We start from the raw sequence: 26,156 nt of genomic DNA on the forward strand, positions 1-26,156 counted from the left end.
CTACTGCCTACTACTTAAGGAACATAAGACACATCCCTAACTACACATTTAAACTGGAACGCTTTGCTGATCACTAGTGTACAGAATAGTAGTGCAGTACTAAAAAAATACTTAATGTGAGAGACCGCTTATACCACGGTGAGTTCATACCATGTGTAGAAGAATCATATCAAGAATATTTGGGTAACGGAGACCATTCTTTCAGCCAATGACTTTCCCTTCCCACTTCATAACCTCTCCCGAGAAAATCCTTGTTTGGAAAATCAGTTCATGTTGTAGCACAAAAATACTAACTAGTTTCATATTATGATATGCATTTCCCGTGGTGGTTGGCTGCAGAATGCACCAACAGCCTGAAGACCGTTCAAGTCGTATTACCTGTACGTGCTCTCTTTCTTTTCTTCGCTTTCAGAGGGAAGACATATTTTATTTTCATTTGTAGGGATACTGCTCTAACTGGGTTTAGTGGGGTATTCGTTCTTATTTTCTTTAAAAGGTGCGTCCCGTACCTGCGTCTTCAGGCCACATATATAACTCTCTTTAAACCATGGTACCACTTTAGACTATATACACCCAGTTGTACAACTACTTTACTTGCTTGAAGATGGCATCGTATTTGTAATTCTGATAGTGTGTTTAGCGATCTATTTCCAATGTCTCTTGGAAGACACAAGTCAAGAAACTTGAATACTTATCGGTAAAACATTTGCGGCAATCCTTTGAGTAGTGAACTTACTAAAGATCACACTTCTTCAATGTTTCTTTTTCATATTGTATTGTATTATAATAACTTAAAGTGATATACATGTATACACACTAAGGGTGATAGAAAGGTGGATCATGAGTTTGTCTGACGGTCCTGAGCTTCCCTATCATGCTTAATCAGCGTTACGACGGGCAACCTTCTTCGCTCTTCTCTTACCGGTACCGAAGACCTTCTTGTCTCTGTTCTTCTTTTGCTTTCTTTGTTGTCTGGAGGCCTTCTCGACCTTTTCAGCCAAACCGTATCTGACCAATCTGTAGGTAGGTTCGAACTTCTTGGCATCGGCAACGGAGTTGTAGACTAGACCGAACCCAGTGGACTTGGCACCACCGAATTGCGTTCTGAAACCAAAACGGAAAACGGCATCCTTTTCAGCCTTGTAAACCTCAGCGATTTTCTCTCTTAGTTCGTCCTTAGAGACATTGGCTCTGTTTGGGTGCAGAACATCAACGACGAACTGCTTTCTAGCCAAAAGTGGATTGGAGATGACCTTTCTGGTACGGATAGTGACACTGTCGGACTATTGAAAACAAGGATATGCATGTTGATGCAAAACAATTAAGGCATGTTAGTAACGATGAGATTAGGATACCATTGTGTGGATATTTTCAAACGAATACGCTGTATGTTACGAAAGAGGTCGATTGGTCGTATCAACAGAACTTATTGAACGAATGATGGAATAGGCATAAAACATTTAAAACCATACATTTTGTTAATACCTTTATTGCCGCCCTCCAGTTTGGTTCATATAATCAAATGAGTAATATACAATGTTCTGTTCCGTGGAGTTCCTCAAATATGTCATTATATGTTATGAGCGATGGCATCTGAATAACCTGATCTTAAAAGTGATAATAGTGCTACCATCAAGCCCTAAATTGACCAAAAAATACCCCCAAAATCCGACCTCAACACGCTAGTTCGCTTCATTTTCGTTAGCTTCAATTACATACCATTTTCTGATGCACTTGTTTTAGCCCTTTAAGCTTACTAACTAAACCTTCAAGAGCAAGCTTGTTTGCTCATACACAGATATCTATCTAAAGCCTTCTTCTTTTTCCCGTCTTTCTGCAGAACCACCGTTAGAGACCCCCAGCCTGGAGTGCTACCGGGGCCCCGCCTGGACCCCTCCTACCAAACGGTAACTCGTAGAAGGAAGTTTTTGTGTCTCCCAAACGCCAAGTTCCAAATCGGGTAATATACACATCAACGAAAAATATCTATAAAAAAATAAAATAAAACAAAAAAAAAATGAAGAAATGTACGGATGTAAAAAAGGACACTCGAACTGCTTGAGTTCAGTTTACTCATTGATACCGTAAGTTCAGGATACACCCAAAAGTGGATCATGCCAAATCCCAACGGGCCATTCTAAAATGGCAGCATTTGTGTAGTCGCTTCGATCTTTTTGAGGTGACCCCATTGATACTCTTGCCGCTCTCAAATATAGCGGAATACTACCATTAGCACTTTCCTCTATGGCCCTTTCTGCCATTAGTGACAAGTTTTCATTAGTTTCGAAAAGTTCATCTAGATCAATTGTTTTGTCCTTCCCGATGTATACTTCAATATCGTTCAGTAATAGAGAGAATCCGTTAAGCTCTTCATTTCTAATGTACGATTCTGACGCCGTGGAGTTAACCACTAAATGCAGTGTATGAGGCGTTTCTTCCTTGAATCGAAATATTGGGGGTGGGGGAGCGGCACCTGCTTCTCCCCGTAGTAAAGCAATATCAGTTTCTACAATACTGGCAAAATCCCACCTTGACACACCTGACAAAACCAAACCTATAAGAATACCTTGAAACATATAAGCAGATGTCCCTCTTGTTGCACAGCCTGGAACCAAAACGGCACCAAGAATATAATGATGTATTCTCAAATGTAAACCGGGGATAGAGGCTAGGGATACAAGTCCCAAAATGAACGAAATGTATATTTTGAAGAATTTTCTAAATCTTCCGGACTTCCAAAGAGAATATGCTTGAATGAAAGCGCAGGTTAAAATGGTCCCTGCAATACACCCAACTGCAGTTGCTGCACCAGCTTGTTCTTTCAGATCCTTCCCAGTTAACCTGTCGACCGGTAATCGATCAAATGTTATATTGTTCATGATTCCGAGCCATAACAAAGGGTACCACAGAAGGATTTTACACAACGGGGAGCAGTCTTCCTTTAACGTCCGCTTGACAGCGCTCTTCCACAGAACGTACAGTACAAAGCACAACGGTAGAAGTCTTTGAAATCCTAAGCTGAATAATTCGTAAACCGTCGACTCATCGTGTGGATCGACCAACAGTGGAGGGTCCAAAACTAGCACTAAAGTCCAATAACCAACAATAGTGCATATCCAATAACCTATTATGCTTTCGTATAAATAAAAAATTGGAAGGCCAAAGAGGATATTCAGGCAGACCACAGTCATCCTTGGATCATGACACCCGGATGCTATTCCATTCAAATAAGACCGGAATGCAAAAGAGCTTGGGAAGAATGAATTGAAACCAACTGAAAATTTAGTGTTATGCTTTCCCTCTCTGGATGGGAATAGTGTTTGGAAACCCTCCATCGAGATCCGGGCACATCCTCCCCGTGTGGGAGATATTATATCAGCGTGAACTGCAGCACCACAAGCAAAGGAATCAGCGCGATATGGGTATGAAAAAAGATCAGGCTGCGATGAATCAGACAACTGCCCACCACCTATCTCATACCCCCTATATTTAACCTTGGTTGTACCAACGTCGATGGCAGAATAGGTCCATCCACCTCTATCACATAACGCAGGACATCTTATGTAGTATTCTTTGTTATCAAACGGTTCGCACAGCTCTCCCATCAGACCACAGGCATTGTTCTTTCCCTCCCAATTCAGATACGAGTTACAGCTCAAAGTTATTATAGGAAGCTTCTCTCCGCCATCGGACGGATAAAAGAAGGGCTTTTTTATCAAGTACGCATGTATAAGTGAAGATACTATTCCAAACCAAACACAACCATATATTAGCAGAAGAAAAATCCTAACACTCTTTTTGGGGAATCTCGACTTGAAGACATCTTCGGGGAAGGCATCAATCTTCCTTAAAAGCTCAAATTTTCTAGGAAAAGCTGGTGGTTCATCATTCGGTTTGTCCGGTCCATACCATATTCTGTACAAAATTCTTTTGAAGATATTAGAATGTCTCAGTAAAACCCATTCTTCGCGTCTTCGAGCAGACTCAGTAGACTCAGGCAAATCACCGGATTCGTTATAGGAGAGGTCCTGAAGTTCCAAGGCTTCATCTGTTAAAGCATGTTGTGGAAATTCGAAGCCAACTTTATCAGTACTTTCCTCGTTGGACATATCCAAATTCATGTCTCATTACAGTCTTCAGCAAACTAAACGTCAACCAGGATCCCAATCGTGCCACTTATTAACAGATCATACTATCTGCAAGAATTTAAGCAGGCTTTTCCAATTAATTTTTCAATATTAAGTAAAAAAAACCCCTACAAAAATGAAGGGAATTAGAACCTATTAAATTATCCAAAAGTATCAAAGGTGAAAGGTTTAATGGAAAACAGTAGCATCGAACAACTATTCCATTGACGATACACACAATAGTATACAAACGATCTAAATAAAAAAATGTTTAAAAGGTATATATAAATTTGTTCTCATTGACTGGTCACCTCGCAACCTTCCTCTATAATAACGGCGGTAACGTTAGAAGATATCTTTTCGTTAGAAGATGTTCTGGGAGTCTCAAGCGAATGATCTTCCAAAGTTAAATTGGATATTTCCCTCAAAGCCGTCGGAGGCATAGAATGTTCGTTAATTTTTGCCAAACGTTCAGTGAATTTGGTGCCTTGCGGGACGTATCTTGGACGTTTCAAATTAGCGAGATCTGCGACCATGGTAGCAGCCCTATCAGCTACCTTTTGATCAATGGTGAACTGAATTGCAGCAGATGCAGCTTGTGTCCTCAGATAGTACATACCAGTCTTCAAACCTTTCTTCCAACCGTAGAAATGCATACTGGTGATTTTACCCATTGTTGGAGCTTGTAAAAATAAGTTCAAAGAATGAGATTGATCAATGTAGATGGAACGGTCGGCAGCCATTTCCAAAATCTTTTTCTGAGATATTTCCCAAACCGTTTTGTATAACTCTTTCAACTCATCTGGGATATTTGGCAAACCTTGGATGGAACCGTTGGCCGTAATTAAATGTTGTTTCATACTTTCGTCCCAGACACCCAAATCAACCAAGTCCCGAAGCAAGTATGGATTGACGACTTGAAATTCACCGGACAGGACACGACGCTGGTACATGTTGGAGGTGAGGGGTTCGAAACATTCGTTATAGCCCATAATTTGAGATGTTGAAGCAGTTGGCATTGGGGCCATTGTCAAAGAGTTTCTCAACCCATGCTCAATAATATCTTTTCTCAATGTTTCCCAATCCCACATCCCAAACGGTTTGGCATCCCACATATCCATTTGGAAAATACCCTTAGACATTGGGCAACCCTCCCAGGAGGAGTATGTTCCATCCTTTTGAGCCAGTTCACAAGATGCCTCCAAAGACGCATGGTAGATTGTTTCAAATATTTGTTTGTTCAAAGTCCTGGCTTCCTCCGACTCAAACGGTAAACGCAGCAGCATATAAGTATCAGCAAGACCTTGAACACCTAAAGCAATTGGTCTATGTCTCATATTGGAGTTTTCAGCTTCCGGAACTGGATAGTAGTTGTTGTCGATGACTCTGTTCAAGTTGTGAGTAACAACCTTGGAAATCTCGTGTAGCTTATCGAAGTTATAAGTGGACACTTTCCCATCTTCCGATGTCTCTATGAAGGCCGGTAAAGCAATCGAGGCAAGGTTACAAACTGCTGTTTCATCTGGTGCAGAATACTCGACAATTTCACAACACAGGTTAGAGGATTTGATTGTTCCCAAATTCTGTTGGTTACTCTTCCTGTTACACGCATCTTTGTAAATCATAAATGGCGTACCAGTTTCGGTCTGAGCTTCCAGGATTGCGTACCACAATTTGTGTGCTTTAATTGTCTTACCACGACCCTCCCTTTCATACCTTTCATAAAGTTGCTCGTACTCTTCACCCCAAACATCAGATAGACCTGGAGCATCGCTCGGCGAAAACAAGGTCCAATCGCCGTTAGCTTCCACACGCTTCATAAAAAGGTCGGGGATCCATAAAGCGGGGAATAGATCTCTTGCCCTGATCTCTTCCTTCCCGTGATTTTTCCTGATATCAATGAAGTCAAAAATATCAGCGTGCCATGGTTCTAGATACAAAGCAAAGGCACCAGGTCTTTTGTTACCACCTTGGTCGACATAACGTGATGTGTTGTTGAAGACACGGATCATTGGAATCAGACCATTCGACGTCCCATTGGTACCGGCGATGTACGACCCAGTTGAACGAATATTGTGAATGTGCAAACCGATACCACCTGCAGTTTTCGATATCATAGCACACTCCTTCAAAGTGTCAAAAATTCCCTCAATGGAGTCATCTTTCATGGCAATCAAAAAGCATGATGACATCTGTGGTCTTGGGGTACCAGCATTGAATAGAGTGGGGGAGGCGTGTGTGAAGTATCTCATTGACATCAAATTGTATGTCCTTACGACAGATTCTAAATCATCCAGATGGATACCCAAGGCCACTCTCATAACCAAATGTTGGGGACGTTCCGCCACTTTACCGTTAATTCTCAGCAAGTATGACCGTTCTAGTGTCTTGAAACCAAAGTAATTGTATGCAAAATCCCTGTCATAAACAATAGTGGAATTCAACAGTTCTTTGTTTTTCATCACAATGTCGTAGACCTTATCTGAAATCATAGGAGCGTGCTTCCCGTTAGCAGGATTAACATAGTGATACAGGTCACTAACAACCTGAGAAAACAGTTTCGTAGTTTGCTTGTGCAAATTAGAAATCGCAAGCCTAGCAGCCAAAGTACCGTAATCAGGATGAATAGTAGTCATGTATGCGGCTGTTTCTGCGGCTAGGTTATCCAATTCTTCAGTGCTCACACCTTCATAGACACCAGAAATGATTCTCTGAGTGACTATAACAGGGTCAACACGTTTCGGATCTAACCCATAGCAAAGTCTTGTAATCCTGGCCGTGATCTTGTCAAATCTGACAGGCTCTTTCCTTCCATCTCTTTTTATAACGTACATCCTTGGATAATGTTCTTTTTGTTGTAAAAAGGTAACAAGTTACTTTGTTCTTCTTGGTTTAGTGAGAATACTCAGAAGAAATATCAAAAACGCATTTCATTTGAGACGAGAAAACTGGGAATAGTATTTTATTCTGAAGATATATTCCACCGCCTTATATATACAAAAATCTCGGTTTACGACCCACCCACAAATACCACTAAACATCTTATTGAATCTTGCTGCGTAACCAGATATAGTAATAGCCAAAGAAAAAGAAAAGAAAAATGAATTGAAAAAAGGAAAAGTTGACGCGTTGCCATGAGAACCATTTTTGGTAACCATGGTTCCCTCAGAAAGTGCCGCAGGCCGTATACAGGGTGCTATTTTTTTTGGTTGGCGACAATGGAAGAAAGATTTATAACAGGTCGGTATTTAGCTGCTTGTTAATACTCTGCAACTGGTGTCGTTTGGCGTTAGGGTTCAACAATTCAGTGAAAAAAAGAAAAGAAAGCTCGTTGATGCAATTAAACGGGTGCGGTGTTTTCAGGACCACCTGTCATTTGGCGTTTCTTGAAACATGCAATTTCGACAGATTCCTGTAATGGATGTTGCTATTTACAGGCCCAAAAAAAACAGGAGACTGATATTTTTGGATAGGTTTTAGAGAGTAACACAACGTTTAGTTGGGACACTTCTACATGTAATCACAAGGTGAACATAAAAAAAATCCCCCCAAAGGAACGAGATGTTATTTTGTCAGAGACTTATTCAGCGCCTTGAACTTTTCCAAATAATCCTCGCTTGCGTCACATTGTCGCTTCAGAGTGTGGTCACTTGTATTTTGTAGTATGGACTCTACAATCAGACTATTTTTGACCCAGTCGTTCAATCGACTCCATGAGGAGTATTTTGATTCCTGTTCATCCAGCAGATCACGCTCGCCGTAGGGATCTAACCTCGCATCAACTGCTACCGTTTTTGCATTAGAACTTTCTGCATACTTCACGTCCAGTTCGGCTTTCAGTTCATCAGCTTGACGCTGACAGAATGTAATTGCCTTGGACCTAGCCTCCCAGTTGGGGAACAGTTCATTTTGAACGAATGTATTACAGTTCTGCAGCTTGTCGCTATTTGTCACGGTTTGTTTATTGTAGCTGTTTAGCCGCTGCTTTATTTTGTCGTCACTGATGTGACGCAGGGTCTGTAAGAAGGAATCAACAAGCGTAGACTCGATGCACACTTTTCTGGTTAATGTTATCTCCGATACTGAATTATCCCCGTTACTGAATTTCAGATTGTCATCATCAGCATCAATCAAGCCTGGTGAAGGTGCTCTTATTGTTATAGAATCTTCCCTCCCCATCGCTTCACTGTATTCACTGCTTCCTTCAGACCATTTGACATCAAGGGCTGTTCTGTACCGAAACATCGAAAAGTTGCAAAATAGTAAAAAAAATACTAAAACAAGTATCCATCCAATATAATGTACAATTCTCAGGATTGCATTAAGAGTTTTGATTTTCAATTTAAGTACATATAAAATATACAGCAATCATTAGAACCCGAAGGATCCCTTTACAAAATCTTTCCCCGTCTCTTCCATAGCGTCGTTCATGCCTTGGCCCACCGCAGAGGCGTAATCGTTAAATTGATCTTCCAGATTGTCCAGCTTTGTCTCAACTGCGCGACTAACACTTTTCATCATACCATAGGAACTGGACCTTCCTGAGTTTCTAGACGCCCTTTTATAGGGCTGCGGAGTCCCTGGTGGCTTTGAATCCTCTGATGGCTTTAATGATAAAGTACCCTTCGCAATTTCACTTTCTTTATACTTGGATGGTTCCCTTCTTGGTCCTCCCAACAGTTCATCCAATTGGTCAGTCGTACACATTATTGTGCCCCTAGCCCACTGTAAAGAGTTAACCTGCGGCCTGTACGGTATTCTCAAATGCTGATTATACAAGGAATCAACTTCCGGCTGAGTCTGATGTTGCGGAGAGTTCGGATCAATGACAGTTGAGAAGAGAACGGTTTTATATTCGCTTGTTCTTGAAAACATATCACCATTCTTTAACACTGCGGAATCCCTTGCAAACTTTGAATTGAGAGGTGTCGGAGAGTGCCCCGACATCACCTCTTTCAAGTCAGGCACAGACAATGCACGGATATCACCAGTTGCCAAAAGAACCATAATGTATGACATCAACTTCCGTTCCTTTTTTGCATTATAGGCCACAACATACGATAAACCGGAACATGCAACGGGGTATTTGAAAGACTTGGATGCTACTTTACCCTTTCCAATCTTAACTGCTCTCACGTCCGAATCGCTCGTCACTATAATGAAACCTGGTATGGCAATGCCTTTAGCTAAATCCTGCATCTTGATAACACTAGCATCACAGCTATATCCTGTTTCCTTCGCAATCGACTCTATTTTGAGAACAGGTCCCTTGTCGTTACCTTTAATAACATCCCCATACTGGACATGAAACCGCCCGGTTTGTTCAGGTAAAACTTTATTAACAATCAACTCGCCGGTATTGGTACCACATAACATTAGAATACTGGAGTACTGCTCCTCCCCGTTTTGCATAATTGCAAAACTAATGCAGGTGACGTATTGGCTTTGCTGCTTTGTTAGACTTCGAACTTGGTCCATGTAAATGATAGCGGGCCCTCTTCTATCAAGTAAAACAAGCGTACCATCCTGATATGCAATAGACAAACAAAGCCAAATATTACTGTTCTCCAAAGCAGTTACTTTCCCTTTCTTCAGATGAACAGCGGTGCTGGGCATCAAACCTTGCCTGATATTATATGGGGATCTATCTCTCACATCAATCACAGGGTCTTTGAACCCATCTAAAGAGAACCTGCTGAAATTCAGATCCAAATCACTGGTAGCGTTCTTCCTCTGTAAATCAAAGTATTGATTTACCTCATACTTGAATAGCATAACGTCCCCGTTTTCAGTCGCCGCAGCTAACTCCAAAGTATCTGGCGCGAATGAAATGTGCTCAATCGATAACTGGTCTGCCCTATTCAAAATGCGAGCTAGATTGACCTCAAAAACAGAGTTATCATCCAAATCCCCTGCCGCCCCATCCCAAACACGAACAGATCCATTTTTATGCCCTGAAAGCAATACTGTTCTTATATTCTGAACTCTTAAATCTTTTTTACCAGCCACACCTCCTTGGAGGATGCTGTCGTATTTTGTGTTTGATGAAACCATACCCAACCATAATTTGTTTGGGGCAGAGACAGCACTACACACTGTTGTTTTCGATCTTGCCCAAGACAAACTCTGAGGCAAGAGCGACGCCTTGGAGGTAATAATTCCCGAGGGAAATAACATAGTTTCGATTTCACCATCCTCTGAAAGTATCAATAAACAAGTTGGATTGTGGCCGCCCGCAAAATAAGGGGAAGATTTGGCGATTGGTATAAAATCTTTACACTGAGTTTGGCGGTCCAAGGGACATAATTTCTCTTGTTTTGGGTGTGCATAGTACTTCGCCATCGCGTCGTATGATGTTACACTATAGAGTGGTGTACCGCCCAAATCTAAGATCGTAATACCTTGGGTAGTATCATTGGGGACAGAAGGTTTAGTGGCCACAACCAAGTATGTGTACTCTGGATTCTTTTGACACACCCAAACAACTTTGTAAATCCTTGGTGCATGTGCAGTAGATTTTGGATTCTCTGAGCCATCTTGAGTTAAATGAATATTATAATCAAATAAGGTCCTCGCCTGTATCAGTTTACCAGTATTAACATCCCAAAATACCATAGAATTGTCTTCATGCACTGTTAGCATATGCAGCGAGTTTGGATGGTACAGAGACTGAATGATCTTGGGGGTTCTAGCTCTCTCCACCCCTGTTGAAAAATCCCCACCTGGTGCGTATGGTGGTAATTCATATATGAAGTGTTGGATAACCTCGCCACTGACCAAGGAATAGGTAACGGTGACTTGTTCATATGAAATTAGTATCGTGCCAATATCTCGTGGATTCCAAGATATGGAAACAACAGGTGACAGCTTATTTTTTGGGAAAAAATAACTCTTCTGCAGGTTCTCGATCTTAACGTCGGATACTTGATTTCTATCAACATCATATATCATTATTGAACCACTTTGTAACCCGAGTAGTAGCCAATCTACCGATGGATCAGTTTCTATACAAGTGATTCTGCTCGGAGAAAAGAAAGTGGCCAAAACTCTTTTGGATAAAAGGGATATAACCGTAACCGTATCTTTCGCATCAACAACAACCAAATAAATGCCCTTCACAAATTCTAAATCAATAATGGGGGCACCAGTGGTCAATGTCATTGTTACGTCTATCTGCTTTTGTCCAAACAAATGTATCTCCAGGGCATCTGTAGCAACTGCCAAAAGACTCTGCGTACAATCGTACGCCATGCAAATAATCTTCCCAGTCAATCCCGACACCGAAATTGGTCTGATATCGAATAATTTTGAATCACCTGAAGTATGGGTGCTTTTCTTAGAGGTCGGAACGGATTCGGAAGGGTTTGCATCGGAAGATTTGCTACCTGATGACTTGAAGGGGAACGAAAAAGAATGCGATTCTTCTTTTGGCTGCTCATTGCCTTTATCTCTGGACGACGTTTTGAAAGGGTTGGACACCTTTTTCAATTTATTACTTTTAAACATTCTCGATCAGTATACTATGCTTTGTTACCGTTAATAAAAGCCAGCGACTAAACTACCTGAACTAAAATAACAAAGTAACCAAAACCAGACCGTTGAGTGGTTCGTGTCCCTTATGTTTGTTCGGTTACTCGCTCATCGGGTTCTCCTTTGTACGAAAACATATGAAAATAAAATATCTCGAAAAACAAAAAAAACGACAACAATAACAAACAATCGACCAAGCCACACACTTTAAGATATGCAACCGGAACTTAATGACAGGGGTCAAACACATCCAGCCATATCGTATATTCATGTACATAAATTAAATACTTTCTGACTATGAAAATTGCTCCTTTCTAATGACTATATATTCCATATTGAAGTGAACAACCTACAGTTCAAGCTCTTCCGGCATGAAAGAAAACCCACGAAATTCTTCTTGTTGTGTTGTTGTTAGAACAGACGGTATTGGGGTTAATGTAGGTGGTGCTGATGTAAATTCTTGTTCAAAATAAGACGTGTCCTCTGCAGATTTGATCTCTGGAATGTAAGGTGGTTTAACTTTCAACTGTAGAATATCATCAAAGTTGATGTTGCGGAAAAATGGTTCTTCCATAACTTCTAAGGCATCACGAGGACCAGCACCTAAACGATGTTCCGGATCTTTAGCTAACAATCCTTGGAAAATTTGAACAATGTCACCTGCCATGTCGATTGGATATAACGGTTCATCCGTGAGAATAGCGTTAAATACCTCATCCTCATCATCACCTGAAAATGGTGATTGACATAGCAACATTTGATATAACAGAACACCAAACGCCCACCAATCAACAGCTCTGCTGTACTCTTGGTCTTTCAAAATTTCAGGTGCCATGAATTCAGGTGTACCGCAAAAAGTAGATGTTTTGTTACCGTACCACATTTCATCCTTGCACAAACCGTAATCTGCAATCTTGATATGTCCTTCAGAGGTCAATAAAATATTTTCCAGTTTCAAATCACGATAAATGACACCGTTGCTATGGAAGAATTTAAGAGCTAGTAAAACCTCTGCAGCGTAGAATTTTGCTCTCCTTACAGACAGCCTCTGATTCTGCACATGCCACATCAAGTCACCGCCTCCAATAAATTCCATCGCGAAATAAATACGATTTTCTGTTTGAAACGAACAGAATAGGTTCGTCAAAAATGGATGCCTCGTCTCCGTTGCCAGCAAAAACACCTTTTTCTCTGCACGTGCACTTTCTATATCGTGATTCTGGATAATATTATCCTTCTTCAACACCTTAATGGCACACAAACTACCGGTGTTCTTCGACTTCGATAAAATAACTTTACCAAAATTACCCTTACCCAAAACCTTCAGTAAGATAAAATTGTCCAAAGAAACTTTCCGGCGTTTGCTCTGTCTCTTTTTATGCTTTGGCGAACTATATGACTTTTGGGGAGACGAATGTTCAAGTAATGGCGCAGCTATATCTGGCAAGTTTTCTCCAGCATTTTTTTCGGAGGTGACAAAGTTTTTTGCAATTTGTTGCTGCTCCATTTGGAATGTTTCGTTATTCATTTCGCGGAATGGGTTGGATGCAGTGGTATCAACCGTATGTTCATGTTCATCTTCCATATAGTCAGCATCCTGTTGCACATACCTTTCCGTTGGCTGTATAGCAACTGGCCCATCAAATTCCCTTGTATAGTCTTTATAATCTTGTTCTCGTTGCACTTCAATTTCTTTTTCCATTCTAATGCGCTTTTCTTCCCAAATGTCATCTTCTCCCTGATACCCAAAATCCCTGTCGTTTTGAACATTGAATCGTTCCAAGTTATCGTAGTTTGCCTGAGGAACATCTACGCCTGAGTCAATTCTTGCCATTGGATCTAGTGTCCTAGTTGTGTTACTTCTTACAGGTGACTCCTTTTCTTTTGCCACATTGCTTGTGAAGTTCAAATATGGGTCATTCCGCTCAACATAATTATTAACTCTATCACTGGTCTCATCGTGCAGATTGTTCGGTGTATCATTCTTTACCGAATATGTACTCTGCCTCTGATTAACCATATCTTCATGATATTCTTCAGATTTTGTAGCACTTTGCTGAGAAATAAGAGAAATCCTCTTGCCTTCATTTTTGTCAGCCATCTTTGGATGAGAAACTGCAGTGATGGATGATGATGCATTAACAGAGGGGGGGACTCTTCTTCTCTTCTCCTGATTACGTTGAGTGTCTTGGATCGTCTTCAAGATTTTATTCGCCATTTCCATCGACATGCCACAGAAATCTGGTACCAAATGGGCACATTGAGCGTGACACATCACACCACACTCAGAACATTTACGAACCTTTGTTTTCCCCCAAGGCAGGATATAGCCACAGTGACAACACCACTTTGTACCACGATTAGCAGCAGGTAAAAACCTATGTGGAATGCGATGGTTCAATTTAGCCTCGTCCGAGTCTTCATCATGCGATGTTTTTGCAATACATTTAGTAACAATATTCGTGTAGCACTTCTTGTGGCATAGGAACTTACAGTCCTGACATTGGAAACCGGTGTATCGCAGAAATTCTCCACAGTAGGCACAGCACATAATATTATAAAAGGATTTTTGAACAAAATGATGCCCATGTTGCTCAAAGACTTCCTCATTTCTGTCAATGATTGCACCGTGACGATGCAAACCACCCATTAAATTTTTTCTTGGTTGTTGGGATGTCTTATGGAATCCTAGTGTTAGGAGAATTTGACCTGCAGGTTCTAAAATAAACCATTGATTTGTTGTCACTCGATCAGGAGAATTGTAGGCCGTTTCAGAAGCTGAGTGCTCGGTTAAGGTGCTTCCGGTTGACATAGCTTTCAGTGCATTGGACGAAGTGTCCGCAGTGCCAACCTCTCTCCCAGGTACACGACTGCCACTGACATCTTGGGCGCTTACCCAACCTTGCTGCTCGTTCGTCTGATTAGCCTTCTTCTTACGGATGGCTTCTGCAATATCTGATAACAAGAGCCACATAACTGCAACAGGTGTCATCATTTCGTTTACTTTATCATAGACAGTAATTTCGACTTCATTGCCTTTCCCCACGGTGATCTGAAATTCTTCACTCCATCTGTCATTTCTCGACGGCTTAGATCTTGCCTTCACTGTGTCATCAATCTTTATAGTAATGTAACTTTCAGGTGTTCTGGCAAACATGGGAGACTGAATGTGATCTACATCTCGAATTGCAGTCAGACCGATAGTCAGAACACCGGTTAGCTGTTTCCTTCTAAACTTTGGCTGGCTTATATCCATCTCCTCGCTGTCATGGTGCTTGTACTGATCCAAATCGACATTGATCGCCTTATACTTCTTTAAGGCCTTCTTTAGCAATAGAATACGTTGTTTCGACTCAAAAGCACCACCTTCAGCCGCTGAACTACTCCTTTGGTCTCCATCAATTTGGTATAGCTTCGTCAACTTGTTGTTTGCTTCTTGATATTGTTTTTCCACCTGGAGTTTCAATGCTAATTGTTGCAACATATACTGTATACGTTGAGACAAAGACGGACAATCATACTTTACCAAATCCAGCCTTGAAAAAACGTGCTCGTTAGGAGAGATGGTTGACAAGTACCCATAGCCCTTCTCGGCGACGTCTTTCTTTCTTTGCAATGCTGATTCCTCCTCTTTACTAATCTCTTCATCGTTTTTCGTCTTGCTACTCTCTAAACGTAGCTTGCTCAGTGTTTCTTGTAGATAATCGATGTTTTGTCTAGCTTCTCTTATATTGGTGTTACATTTTTGAATGACCATGACATTATTGGTTTTTTTCTTCATGTTGGTGGCACCCTGGATGATGTTTTGCTCTACAGCAATTTTTCTGCTAATATCTTTTTCTACTACTGATAGCTCCATGATGATCAAAAAAATGTTATTTCCGTTTTTATGCCTGTTTGTTGACTTTTATACCTCTATCAATGATCCAGTTGAAATATAACTGAAAGATGTAGGAAAAAAAAGTACTCGTTCCTTCTAACTCAACTACTGATATATGCTATGGTAAACGTACAGTGATTATGGATAACAAAAAGGATACGTGATTTAGATCAATCCTTTTTTTATTTTAATTAAAGCTGGTACAACAGAATAACTTCCCCTCGATAACTGCTGTTCTTATATATTGTACTTTGCACAATCCACAAAGACAATGTTCCAAATTGAACTTGATATCAGAGGGGTCTGAGAAGAGGGCGAACAACTGTTTTACAGCGCGGATCAACCTCGCAACGAGTCTGAAACTTTTCAAGGTAGAAATATCGATCTTTTCAATTTTACAGTTTCAGTCGGTAAAAAATCTGGAAAAGAACAACAAAATCGAGAAAAATTGAGAGCGGAAAAGGGAGAAGAGCGGGTAACAACAGATTCCGGGGCCGGGTATGTACTGTCTACGCCTATGGACCCCACTTCCCACACCAGTAGGTGGCAGCGACCATGGCGCCCCCCATGGGTTGCCATGGTCTGAAGAGTAGCGGATGAGACAATCAAATGACTAGACTCCTTTTCTAGTTTTTTATAGATTTAACTAGTATTTCGTGCACTGACAATCGCATCCTTGAGTAGGACATACACTGTGTTTGGCAAACCACTCTTCTGCATGGCCAGCGTGCATACCATGGTTGCATGAAAGACAGAAACTGAACCACTCGTTTAGCCGAAACTGCTTTCTCCTCAGGTTCTTTTTGTAGAATGTTAATTGAGACGATCTAGAGATTATGTCGGTTCTTTGGTCGCCGTCTTCCCTGTAAGTCGTATCAGTTGGCTCTTCTCTACTGCCGTTGCCAAGATCTGCACTCTCAGGGACATCTTTGTAATCCACAGACCTGATCCCATTTATGGCAAAAGGTAAACTGGAGGTTCCTAAAGGCATCAGGCAGATAGCACACCTTGGAAATGATGTACCACAATGTGGGCATGAATATCTATGAGGCTCCACTTCTTGTGCTTGCCCAGAGTCTGTCAGATTATCTATTTTCTTCATCGCTGGACCGTTCAAGGCATTGCCTGCAAGGTTCATTCGAGTGCTGATCGGCTTGTTTATGTTCTTTTTACAGTTGACACACTGGATATACAGTTGTCTGGGTTTGACTGTCGTGGTTACTTCACCCGAGCTCGTTGTGGATAACTTGGTTCTCAATACGTCAAATTTGGCTCTCTTTGAAAATAGCCCCCATGAATTCAACATCTTTCGGTATGCAAAAACCCACTCATCAACACGGTCGTCTTTAAAGTACCTAGGTGATCCAAATAGTGAAATCAGTGCTGCAGATTGCACGTCGCTAGTTTTGTTGACATAGGATTGCAACAGGTCTATACCGCTCGGTGTGATACCGGTTAAAATTAGCCCCTCTAATTCACCATTAGCAATAACTGTTGAAGAGGTTCTGTCGAGAAATCTTGTCAGGTCAGCATCATTTAGAAACCGTAATGCAACACCTAGCCGCTCCCGCAACGAGATAGCAGGTTCATATAGGATGTCCCACCAGTCGTTATCAGCTATGAACGCAAAGATAACCCTCAAATAAGGGTCATCCAGCTCAGATGCCATTTTCCTACATTGGTTTCTCCAAGAATTGTTTTCTGGACGATCCTTATACGCCACATAACCGGCTATAGCTGTTGCAATTAACCTCAACCTCTCCTTTTTAGCAGAACCCAGTATTTCTACCGCTTTAGGAATATCGCCAAAGAGACAGCCCAAGCTGCTGCCTTTTCGTAATGCCCATTTTTTTATGATGATATTGTATTTCTCCTCGTAATCAGTAGATGATAAATCCCAACCAGAGATGATGAGGCATAGGTTACGCTGAACATTCTTTGGGGAATCTGGAAAGTCGTAAACTGAGGATCTATGACTCATTCCCGGTTTTCTTTTTTCTTCTTGGTCTTGATGTATTTTTTCCATCTCTTTGTTCAGTTGTTTGTCTGTCAACATAATATCATGTGAGCACCGGTTTTGGTTAGAGAGTCCCGCTAACCCATTCCAGATCCCGATTATTCCTTCATATCCTAGATCTAAATCACCAGATACCATGGTTCCATCTTCTACTGATGCCTTGGCAATGGCCAACCAACGCCACGTGTTTCTAATGTATGTGTTGTTTTGCAAGGCCTTTGATTGATCGATCAATTCGACGGTAGCCATGGGATCTAACCCATATCCAAGCATTGCTCTAAGACGCATGATCACACTTATATCCTTTTGGAGAAGCCGCTTAGGTTTCCAATAGATTTGGTAGTCCTCATCTTCTGTTAGGTTACGTGACCCACGGTCGCTCGAATTGGCTACACTGCTGTGTTCCAAGTCATCATCATATTCGCCTCCATTCTCGTAAAGATGGTCTGAAGAGCCATCATTTGAAGGGAGACTCTTAATTGAGGGGACGTACTCCTCACCGATACCGAGATCTTCAAACGAAAGTGTTTTCAATGCAGTGTTAACGTTGTGCAAGTTTGCTATCTTTTCAGTTTCCGCAACTTTGATCTCGTCAATCACTGACGATTCATAGTTTGATAATAAGAGACAGTTACTGAGGTTGAACGCCGTCTTTGAATAACTTTGTAGCATTGGTATTCTGTAAACTGTACCAGACTGCCGCATACAAATGACACTAGTTTTGTGATCTCCCTTTGGTATATAATCAAAGGTGGCCACCCTGTCGAAGGTTGTTGCTATGTCGTGGACTGTTGAAACAAACAAGTTTTCCAGCTGGTCGCCATTTTCGGCAGACTCTACGCTTGAACCCAGTCTCCATCTTTTTATAGTGTCACCTCTGTGTAAAGTTGCGAATTCACGGTTCTGCACAGATGACCATCGGAAACATGAGTTCATGTACTTCCTTGAGGCGGCACCGGCACCAACCAGCTTGTCAAATGTCAATAAAGGTTGTGCCAGGTTCAGATCGCCGGCGTTTACTTTTCCGGACAATTTTCTCCTGTCCCATATGGCCAAAGTCCCATCATCACCGTAACTGCTAAATTGCCAGTCGTTGAACGGGTTCAGTTTGATGTCATATGACAATCTTGTTGGGTGTTGATAAACAGGTGTTTTCACTCTCAAATCCACTTCCTTAATGAACTTTGTACTGGCCACTAACAAGCTGATATCGTTCAAGAACTGTAGCGACACGAGAGACTCATTCACGCAGTATTCAAAGGACAGGTTTACGAAGTCCTCACCTTGCTTTTGATAGTTGATATCCCAAACCTGCAAGGATGCGTCCTGGCGATGCTTATCTAGCCCCATGGCTACGAGTCCCACGTTGTTGATGCTGACGGCGTTGATGCATCGGCGTTGTTTAGGTCTCACGACGAGTTGAGTTCTACCGCCAAGGACATCGACTATTTTGACAAAACCATCCTTCTCACCGACCCCCACAATACCGGGTTGGCTCTCTGAATAGTCAAGACACGTAATGTTTGTGAAGTCCTTCAATGTGTTCAATTTCGTGATAGACTCGTCCGCTTCGTCGAACGGGTCGACTTTGAAGTGTGTCACTTCATCCCTGGTCGGGTTCACAGAGAGATAGTCCAATTGCGTATCCTGGGACCATGTCGTTACCTTCTTAATCAGACCCATGCTTTCATCCGCGTTCTGGTCAAATCTTGTAGCTCGTATCGGCTACCTTTAACAAAACTCATCAGTATCATCTTAAAATATATTTCAATTACAATAGATTTGTAGCAGAGACACAACAGTGTAACATACCTAAAGCACAGTGCAACTCACCCTCATCAAAACATCTGTGGTACATCCACAATGTCTTCACGATGGAGTGTTCCGTGTACAGAACCAAATATGTAAGACTTGGAAGCACCGTAAATATGTCTATGGCGGCATATGGGGCCGCGAACTGAACTTGTTCTTGTTATGTAGTCTATGAATTGAATTCTAGCAGGTAGTCCGCCGCGTTGGCGTCACCATGACTGTTGTCCATGTTAAACCCGCCAAACATCAGTTTTGCGTTGTCCTCCGCCTCTGCAATGTTCCCTGACAGGTATTGTTTCAAATCGTCCGAGATCCCCTGCGGACCGTCCTCGAACTCGTCCCCGACACTAGGTTTATACCTTGTGTCTATTATCCTCTCCCCGGAGACGTTCTGCGAGGTGATCGTTTCTGAGGATTGTACGGGCTTCATCTCATGCCCATTGTTCGCATCCTGTTTACCAACCGCGTCTATGTGCAACCCGCCCATCTTTTCCTCGAGTTGGTTAAGTTTGTATTTGAGCTGTATCTTTCTTTTCTCCTGTGCGGCCAACACCTGTTGGAGAAAGCTAATGTACTCTACCGTTTTGTTCAATATAATGCCCTTGTTCGGTTTCACTTGTTTCCCCGTAGAGTCAAAGCAAAGCAGTGATGGCGGAACCAAATTCCCCAGCTCTCCTATCTTAGTCTTGATCAGTTCTCTTCTTCTGCGCTCGACCGCGTTGTGGAAGTCTCTCTTCCGCCGCAGTTTCTCCTCCGTGGATAGATGCGTCAATGATTTGGGCACGCTGGTACTCAGTTTATCCCCGTTCACTGCTAGGGACGCGTGTCTGGATTTCGGCGTCGCTGGACTGTTCAGGAAGTTAGGCTGCCTCAGCGACTGCGAAAGATAGTTCCCGGCCCGTATCGAGTTGGAGGGGGACCTCAGGGACTCCAGTTGCTGCGGGTTGAAGGAGAATGAGGACGGTGTCATGATGTCCGAGTGGACCGAAGAACTCAGGGATGAGCTCAAGTCGTCTGTGTAGTTGAACATTGCGTCGTCTGCCCCATGACTGAACAGCATGTCTACGGGCAAGGGCTCGTTGAACGTTGTCGCGTGGGTATCCAGACTGCCACTCGGCCAGGGCTCTGATATCGAGTTGTGTTGTGTAGTGTTCGCTGTGGTATTAAATGTATCCTCAATCTGCGTGGGTTGGTTGTCACCACCATGAAGTTGCTGCGACTGTCTCGTCTGATACTGCTGCACACTGTCCAGACGAGACGCTGTGAACATGTCGTCCAAAAAGGAGGTTGGCTGCTCTATTATTTGTGGTGCGGAATTCGCCATAGCAGGCGGTCTACCATCCCAGTTTGAAGTACTACTCTTGTTATGGGCATGATTATTATTATTATTACTAGTAGTGGTATTATTGTTATACAGCATGCTTTCATGCTGTTGAGCGGGAGTGCTTGGGTATATACTGCCGCGACTCATACCGGTTTCATTGTCAACCAGCGAAGCACTAGCCGTATTCTGTGGGGAAACGTCCAAAAGACCGCTCTGGCCAGCCCCATCCTCCAACTTCATATGTGCCATAAACTGACCACCAGAACTACCAGCATTGCTGTTCAAACTGTCGTTCGAAGGTTGGAAGGCGTGAATATTATTGTGTACAAACTCGTCGAGGAGTCTGTGATTTTCCTCGATGTTATTATGCATGTTCATGGGGATACTGCACTGCACTTCAGGGGAAAAAGTGTCAAAGCGGCTACCAAAATAAGAATACCGAGTGCAGTGAAGTGGGTGGGAAAATACCTAAAGCAGAAGTGCAAGTGTACCAGATGCAGAGCAGCCTCCAAGCTGACGATGAGAGTCCGAATACAGTCGCAAAAGAAGAAGCAAACAGTTCAAATAAAATAAAATTGAACAAAATACGAAAAAAGAAGAAGTACGAGTCATTTCTACGTTGGACAAGACGTTTGTACCAGCGAGAAGTACACATTAATTAGACGTGTGCACGTAAAATGTATACGTACGTACGTATGTGATAGATGCAGATGGCAAAGAAACGGAACTTTTCTGAGACATAAGAAACATGCACATATAATCTGTGAGTCACTGACACAGTTCTCGAGACGTGTGCTCATCGCGTGCCCTGTTTGTGGGGGACACAGATCTACGTTCTTTGTCTACACATCGGGGAAAGTACAACAACAGCAGAGGGGTGAAGACAGCAACAGACTCGCCTACACCCTTCGAGGGCAGCAACCAAAAATATATTTTAATGCTTGATTTTTAAGTACTTTGCACTTACTGTGCCCTCTCCCCCTCTTAATCTCTAACCCGTCTCAGCTTATATACAAGTCTATCGTAACTCTGATAGTGGACGAAGGTTCCTCTTGGTTCTTAATTTGTGCAATACATTACAATGTCCGGGAGCACAGACTCACAACTCAACCAGCTGCGGGACTCGCTCGGGCGGTGGAACCAGCAGCGGTCCGAGAACTCGACCTCGGCAAACGAGGGTGCCAAGACGCTGTTTGCGTCGTGGGCGGAGTCCCTGAACGGCGCGGCCAACGATGTGTACCAGAGGCTCCCCATGACGAGGCAGGACCTTACAGAGGACCAGGAACCCAGCTGGTTTCAACTGTCCCGGTGGGAGCGGCTGTTACTCTTTGTGTGCTTCGTGCTCGGGTCCGTCGCGTGCTTCACACTCTGCTTCTTTCTGTTCCCAGTGCTCGCAGTCAAGCCGCGCAAGTTTGCACTGTTATGGACAATGGGGTCCCTGCTGTTTGTTCTCGCGTTTGGTGTCATGATGGGGCCATTGGCGTACTTGAAACACATCACGTCCAGGGAACGCCTGCCCTTCTCCCTCTTCTTCTTCGCAAGCTGTCTCTCGACGCTGTACTGCGCAGCATTCATAAAGAGCACAGTGCTCACACTCGTCTGTGCTGTCGCAGAACTCATCGCAGTCCTGTACTACTCGATATCGTACTTCCCGATGGGCGCCACCGGGTTGAGAATGCTGAGCACAGTAGGCGTCAACACGGCAAGAGGTGCATTACGTATTTGAAAGGAAGGGAAGGAAGACAAGAGCAAGCATATATAATCGTGTGTACATGTCTAATCGAATTGTCCATGTGCAACACGTATTTACTCAACAACAGGTAACGAAATCTGATGATAAAGTTGACACCTTCAAAAAAGGAACATTTGGGGGAAGTGAGATATTCTAGTGGTCCAAAATGCGCATACCTATAGGTATATAAATGTAGATATATCTATCCATCCAAGAGAAATAAAGAATGAAACGACTGGGTGGGATGCAATCTACTGGTTGCTATCCCTCTTTATAACCTCGTTGTAGTTTGGCGGCTGGTGTGTTGGTTTTGCAGGAGTGCTGTTTGGTGAACTCATCGTGAAATCTTTCTTGAAGATAGGCGACCCTGAAGACGACAAAACGTTGTCCAAATTGTTGAACCGACCTTCACTCTCTGGATGGTTCCTATTCGTAGGGTTCCCGACGGTCCCCATCATCGGAGTGTCAAAATTCGTGCTTGCTGCGCCACCGGTACCTGTTCCCGAGGGCAGTAGTTGAGCTCCCTCACCAGACGGCCCGCTTATGGAAGTAGCCCTTGAGAGGTTCAGCTGTTGGATCGATAACGTGTCCGGGTCGTACACAGATGGGAAAGCAGGGGACCCAATGGGCGACATGAGCGGTGAGTTGGGGACAGATATCGCCTCCTCAAACGTCGGCGGCGGCAGCACGTTGCTCACGTCGACAGGTCTTCCCTCAATGTCTGTAGTGGCCATGCGGTACGTTGGAAGCTCCATGTTCCCACTGTTGCAGATCTCAGACACGAGGAAGATCGGGGTATCGATTAGCACTTCGTAGTGCCGCAACCGTGCTGGGTCATCTGGGTCAGGTTTGCTGATACGGAGCATGATCTCCAGTTTATGGCGCGCGTGGATGTTACTGAAGTGTAAACTGTCCAGATAGAGACCGCGCTTGGGCTCGTTCAACTTCGTGTGGTATTTGACGTCGACTCCCGAATTTGTCCTCAATTTTGTAACGTGGAACCTTTTATCGTACACTTTCTCTTGTCTTTCAGTGTCCTTAGTCGTTCCGTGGTGTCCAGAAAGAAAGCCGATGACACTAGGCTTATGCGAGTTTGATGCACCCTTGGGTGGTAGGTTCTCCGGGTTCGGTACCATGAGAAACGAGTCGATACCGTAAGGAGGAATGATTCTTGCCTGTTTGCGATCCAAGTTCTCAAAACGGGGGAACTTTAACACAGTTTCAATGTTGAGTGGTTCCGTGATCCCGATCACGTCCTTTTCGTCCTCCTTCTTCGGTGTATCCTGCCCAGAATCCTGGAATGTGCTGTACGAGATCAGGTTGTTCCCCGATGAGTTCTCAACGATCTCCTCCCTCAACGCGCGACACCCTTTGTCCTTGGTCCGGATCTCCAAGAGGGGCAAATTACGCTCCTTGCGCCGCTTGGACTGAAAGTCCAAGTAGTACGGATTGTACGGGTCCTTAGCCACTGGATCCACCTGATCGTATTCGTACTTCAGGTCCTTGCTCACGAAAGTGATCTTCTCGTTGATGCTCACGCGGACACGCTTGATGCACAGGTTTTTCTCCAGCGGCGCCAGCTTGATCTTGATGGGCACCTCGCTCCCGAGCGAGACGTATTTCTGCGCGAACGATATCTCGTAGGACAGCGAGTCCGCCCATACTCTGTTGATGTATATTGGTTTATTCGCTGTGGATATTGAGATCTGCGGTGGTGTCCTTACGACTCTTATTGGGTATTCTCCAAAAACTTGACTTGTTGTACTAGTGTTGGCGGTTTTGTCCGGAGAGGCAATGTGTAAAGTGTGCTTCATCTTTTTCAGGATGGACGACCTCCGCGACTTTCTGTACCCTACTTGTTCCAGTTCCGTGTCCCTTAGGGACACAGTTGACCCGCCAGACGCGAGGGACACCGTGCTTGCGGATTGTGAGATGGCCGCCCCCGCAGCGTTGATGTTATTTCGCTGCACGGAATGGTTAGCGCCGTCCACGACGTCGTCTAGGATTCTAGTCCCCACTTTCAGTCTGTAACTGACTCGTGCTGATGGGTAGTACAGGGACTCTGGCAGGTGATTTGAGAACACGATGGGTAAGATGAACACGTAGTCCCCCGGTTGGAACACGTTTGTTGCGGTGACTTTCCCCGTCTCTTGTATATTTTTGAAGAATTCATGCCTGGTCGTCTTCTTATCCAGGTAGGGAACCTCTGTTGAAGTAGCACTCTTTAGTACTTGCATTGGGGTCATTACGTTATTGTTTTCGACGATCTGCTCCTTGTCCGAGATGTTGGAAGGAATGTATAAGTTACAGTTCGACCTGTTCAGCGACCACTTCAGCGCGGATCCGTTGTAAAACTCCTCGTCGAGGTTCTTCCCCGGCGGCACCCCTCCATTCCAAAACACTTTCACCCTCGAGTGCAGTTGCACGTGAATCGCGGACAGTTTCGTCGGTGTGGCAAGGGACACTATCACTGCCACGTTATACGCTGCCATGGATCCATCCATTTCGACGTCTGGGGCGGATGACGCTGAGGTGTCATCCCCTGTACCAGTGTCCGTTGTACCTGGCCTCCGCCGCTGATGTTGGGAACCCGTTGGATAAACCGCTGCTGCGTCTTGGTTCTCCCCGAGCGCGGGTTGACGAGCCGCCCTTCCCGCGGAGACATCCTCCAAGACAAAATCTGCCTCCTCGTCCCCCTCGTCCCCTAGCCCATTAAGCCGCATCATGTACTCATCGTCATTGGAGGACATTGTGGGCAAGAACACGTAGTTCCCCGTAGTTGCAATGGCGATCTTCACTGGCCGCACGTGGTCCCTCCTGTCCGCGACGGTCCTTGGTGGCAGAAACCCTCTACTGGTCAAGAACTCCCTGAGAAACGCCCTATTATTTGGCGGTGTGACCCGCTGTCTCGTCACTGGTTGTGTATTCAAATCCTCGGAGACACCATCTGACATGATAGCCTCCTCGTTGTCGTCCAGATCCTCATCGGACAAACTCTCTATATCTGACACGTACTCCGGCGTGACAGCCCTCCCAGAGACGGGCGATCTACCAGCACTCTGCTCCGTAGCGTGTCTTGGTGGATGCCTCGTCTTCTTCCCACTGGCGACCCCTCTCCCGGCATTAGACCCGTTCAATTTCCCAGTGTCTCTCGGCACAGACGTCGTACTGTGTCTCCTCGCCGACTGTGGCTGTGGCTGCCCGTTGCTCCCCAACAGGGACGACAGCGCACTCTTGATGGTGGAAGACCTCCTCCTTTCAAACATGTTTCTTGGTACCCTTACCCTTTACCTCGTGGTATCGCTTCGAGAGCGGACTTCCTTCCTGATTACGAGCAACAGTGACTGTTGAACTACAGAACAGTATACACACACACGACACACACACGCACAAACCAGCTAGCAGAGCACGGAACTAGTAGGCAGACCGCTGTATCGCCAAGTTACGCCAAGATAATAACAGCAGGACCGGGAGCCCCAAATTATTCAAAGTGCTAATGACTATCCGGTGAGAGCGCGGTGTGCTGTGGTGTGTGGGTCTACTCGCGCCAAAGACGGCTGTGCGACGGCCAAGGCCCGGTATCTCGAGGCAGCGTTCAGTGTGCGGTGGTACTATACGGTGGCACAGTACACGGCGGGTGTGTGTCCACCCTGCCGCTGCTGCCCGGACCGCCCCCACGCTAACCCCACGCCCCCACGAAATCGCCCCCCACGCCAACCCACAGCTTACCCCGC

At 44.0% G+C, this 26,156-nt stretch overlaps 10 protein-coding genes across 10 annotated transcripts; 1 reads left to right on the forward strand and 9 right to left on the reverse strand.

Moving 5' to 3' along the window:
• Positions 1 to 878: 878 nt before the first annotated feature.
• RPS24B (40S ribosomal protein eS24) lies at positions 879 to 1,722 on the reverse strand (the record flags this gene model as incomplete). The annotated part of the gene is made up of 2 exons (XM_022607149.1): positions 879 to 1,283; positions 1,720 to 1,722. The coding sequence occupies 2 exons, from the start codon at positions 1,720 to 1,722 to the stop codon at positions 879 to 881; spliced, it is 408 nt and encodes a 135-aa protein (XP_022463774.1).
• A 368-nt stretch (positions 1,723 to 2,090) lies between these two features.
• KNAG0C04270 (uncharacterized protein) lies at positions 2,091 to 4,121 on the reverse strand (the record flags this gene model as incomplete). Its single annotated transcript, XM_022607150.1, has 1 exon — positions 2,091 to 4,121. The coding sequence occupies one exon, from the start codon at positions 4,119 to 4,121 to the stop codon at positions 2,091 to 2,093; it is 2,031 nt and encodes a 676-aa protein (XP_022463775.1).
• A 302-nt stretch (positions 4,122 to 4,423) lies between these two features.
• Positions 4,424 to 6,961, reverse strand: RNR3 (ribonucleotide-diphosphate reductase subunit RNR3; the record flags this gene model as incomplete). The annotated part of the gene is made up of 1 exon (XM_022607151.1): positions 4,424 to 6,961. One exon carries the CDS (start codon positions 6,959 to 6,961, stop codon positions 4,424 to 4,426), a length of 2,538 nt encoding a protein of 845 aa, XP_022463776.1.
• A 730-nt stretch (positions 6,962 to 7,691) lies between these two features.
• On the reverse strand, positions 7,692 to 8,306 carry MIX23 (Mix23p; the record flags this gene model as incomplete). Its single annotated transcript, XM_022607153.1, has 1 exon — positions 7,692 to 8,306. The coding sequence occupies one exon, from the start codon at positions 8,304 to 8,306 to the stop codon at positions 7,692 to 7,694; it is 615 nt and encodes a 204-aa protein (XP_022463777.1).
• A 192-nt stretch (positions 8,307 to 8,498) lies between these two features.
• SRO77 (putative Rab GTPase-binding protein SRO77) lies at positions 8,499 to 11,633 on the reverse strand (the record flags this gene model as incomplete). The annotated part of the gene is made up of 1 exon (XM_022607154.1): positions 8,499 to 11,633. The coding sequence occupies one exon, from the start codon at positions 11,631 to 11,633 to the stop codon at positions 8,499 to 8,501; it is 3,135 nt and encodes a 1,044-aa protein (XP_022463778.1).
• A 373-nt stretch (positions 11,634 to 12,006) lies between these two features.
• PKC1 (protein kinase C) lies at positions 12,007 to 15,516 on the reverse strand (the record flags this gene model as incomplete). The annotated part of the gene is made up of 1 exon (XM_022607155.1): positions 12,007 to 15,516. One exon carries the CDS (start codon positions 15,514 to 15,516, stop codon positions 12,007 to 12,009), a length of 3,510 nt encoding a protein of 1,169 aa, XP_022463779.1.
• Positions 15,517 to 16,183: 667 nt separating this feature from the next.
• SEA4 (Sea4p) lies at positions 16,184 to 19,237 on the reverse strand (the record flags this gene model as incomplete). The annotated part of the gene is made up of 1 exon (XM_022607156.1): positions 16,184 to 19,237. One exon carries the CDS (start codon positions 19,235 to 19,237, stop codon positions 16,184 to 16,186), a length of 3,054 nt encoding a protein of 1,017 aa, XP_022463780.1.
• Positions 19,238 to 19,535: 298 nt separating this feature from the next.
• RTG3 (Rtg3p) lies at positions 19,536 to 21,068 on the reverse strand (the record flags this gene model as incomplete). Its single annotated transcript, XM_022607157.1, has 1 exon — positions 19,536 to 21,068. One exon carries the CDS (start codon positions 21,066 to 21,068, stop codon positions 19,536 to 19,538), a length of 1,533 nt encoding a protein of 510 aa, XP_022463781.1.
• A 703-nt stretch (positions 21,069 to 21,771) lies between these two features.
• Positions 21,772 to 22,416, forward strand: SFT2 (Sft2p; the record flags this gene model as incomplete). Its single annotated transcript, XM_022607158.1, has 1 exon — positions 21,772 to 22,416. The coding sequence occupies one exon, from the start codon at positions 21,772 to 21,774 to the stop codon at positions 22,414 to 22,416; it is 645 nt and encodes a 214-aa protein (XP_022463782.1).
• Positions 22,417 to 22,673: 257 nt separating this feature from the next.
• ECM21 (Ecm21p) lies at positions 22,674 to 25,688 on the reverse strand (the record flags this gene model as incomplete). Its single annotated transcript, XM_022607159.1, has 1 exon — positions 22,674 to 25,688. The coding sequence occupies one exon, from the start codon at positions 25,686 to 25,688 to the stop codon at positions 22,674 to 22,676; it is 3,015 nt and encodes a 1,004-aa protein (XP_022463783.1).
• Between the last annotated feature and the right edge of the window lie 468 nt (positions 25,689 to 26,156).

The sequence above is a fragment of the Huiozyma naganishii genome, chromosome 3 (assembly GCF_000348985.1).
Source record: "Huiozyma naganishii CBS 8797 chromosome 3, complete genome".
NCBI lineage: Eukaryota > Fungi > Ascomycota > Saccharomycetes > Saccharomycetales > Saccharomycetaceae > Huiozyma > Huiozyma naganishii.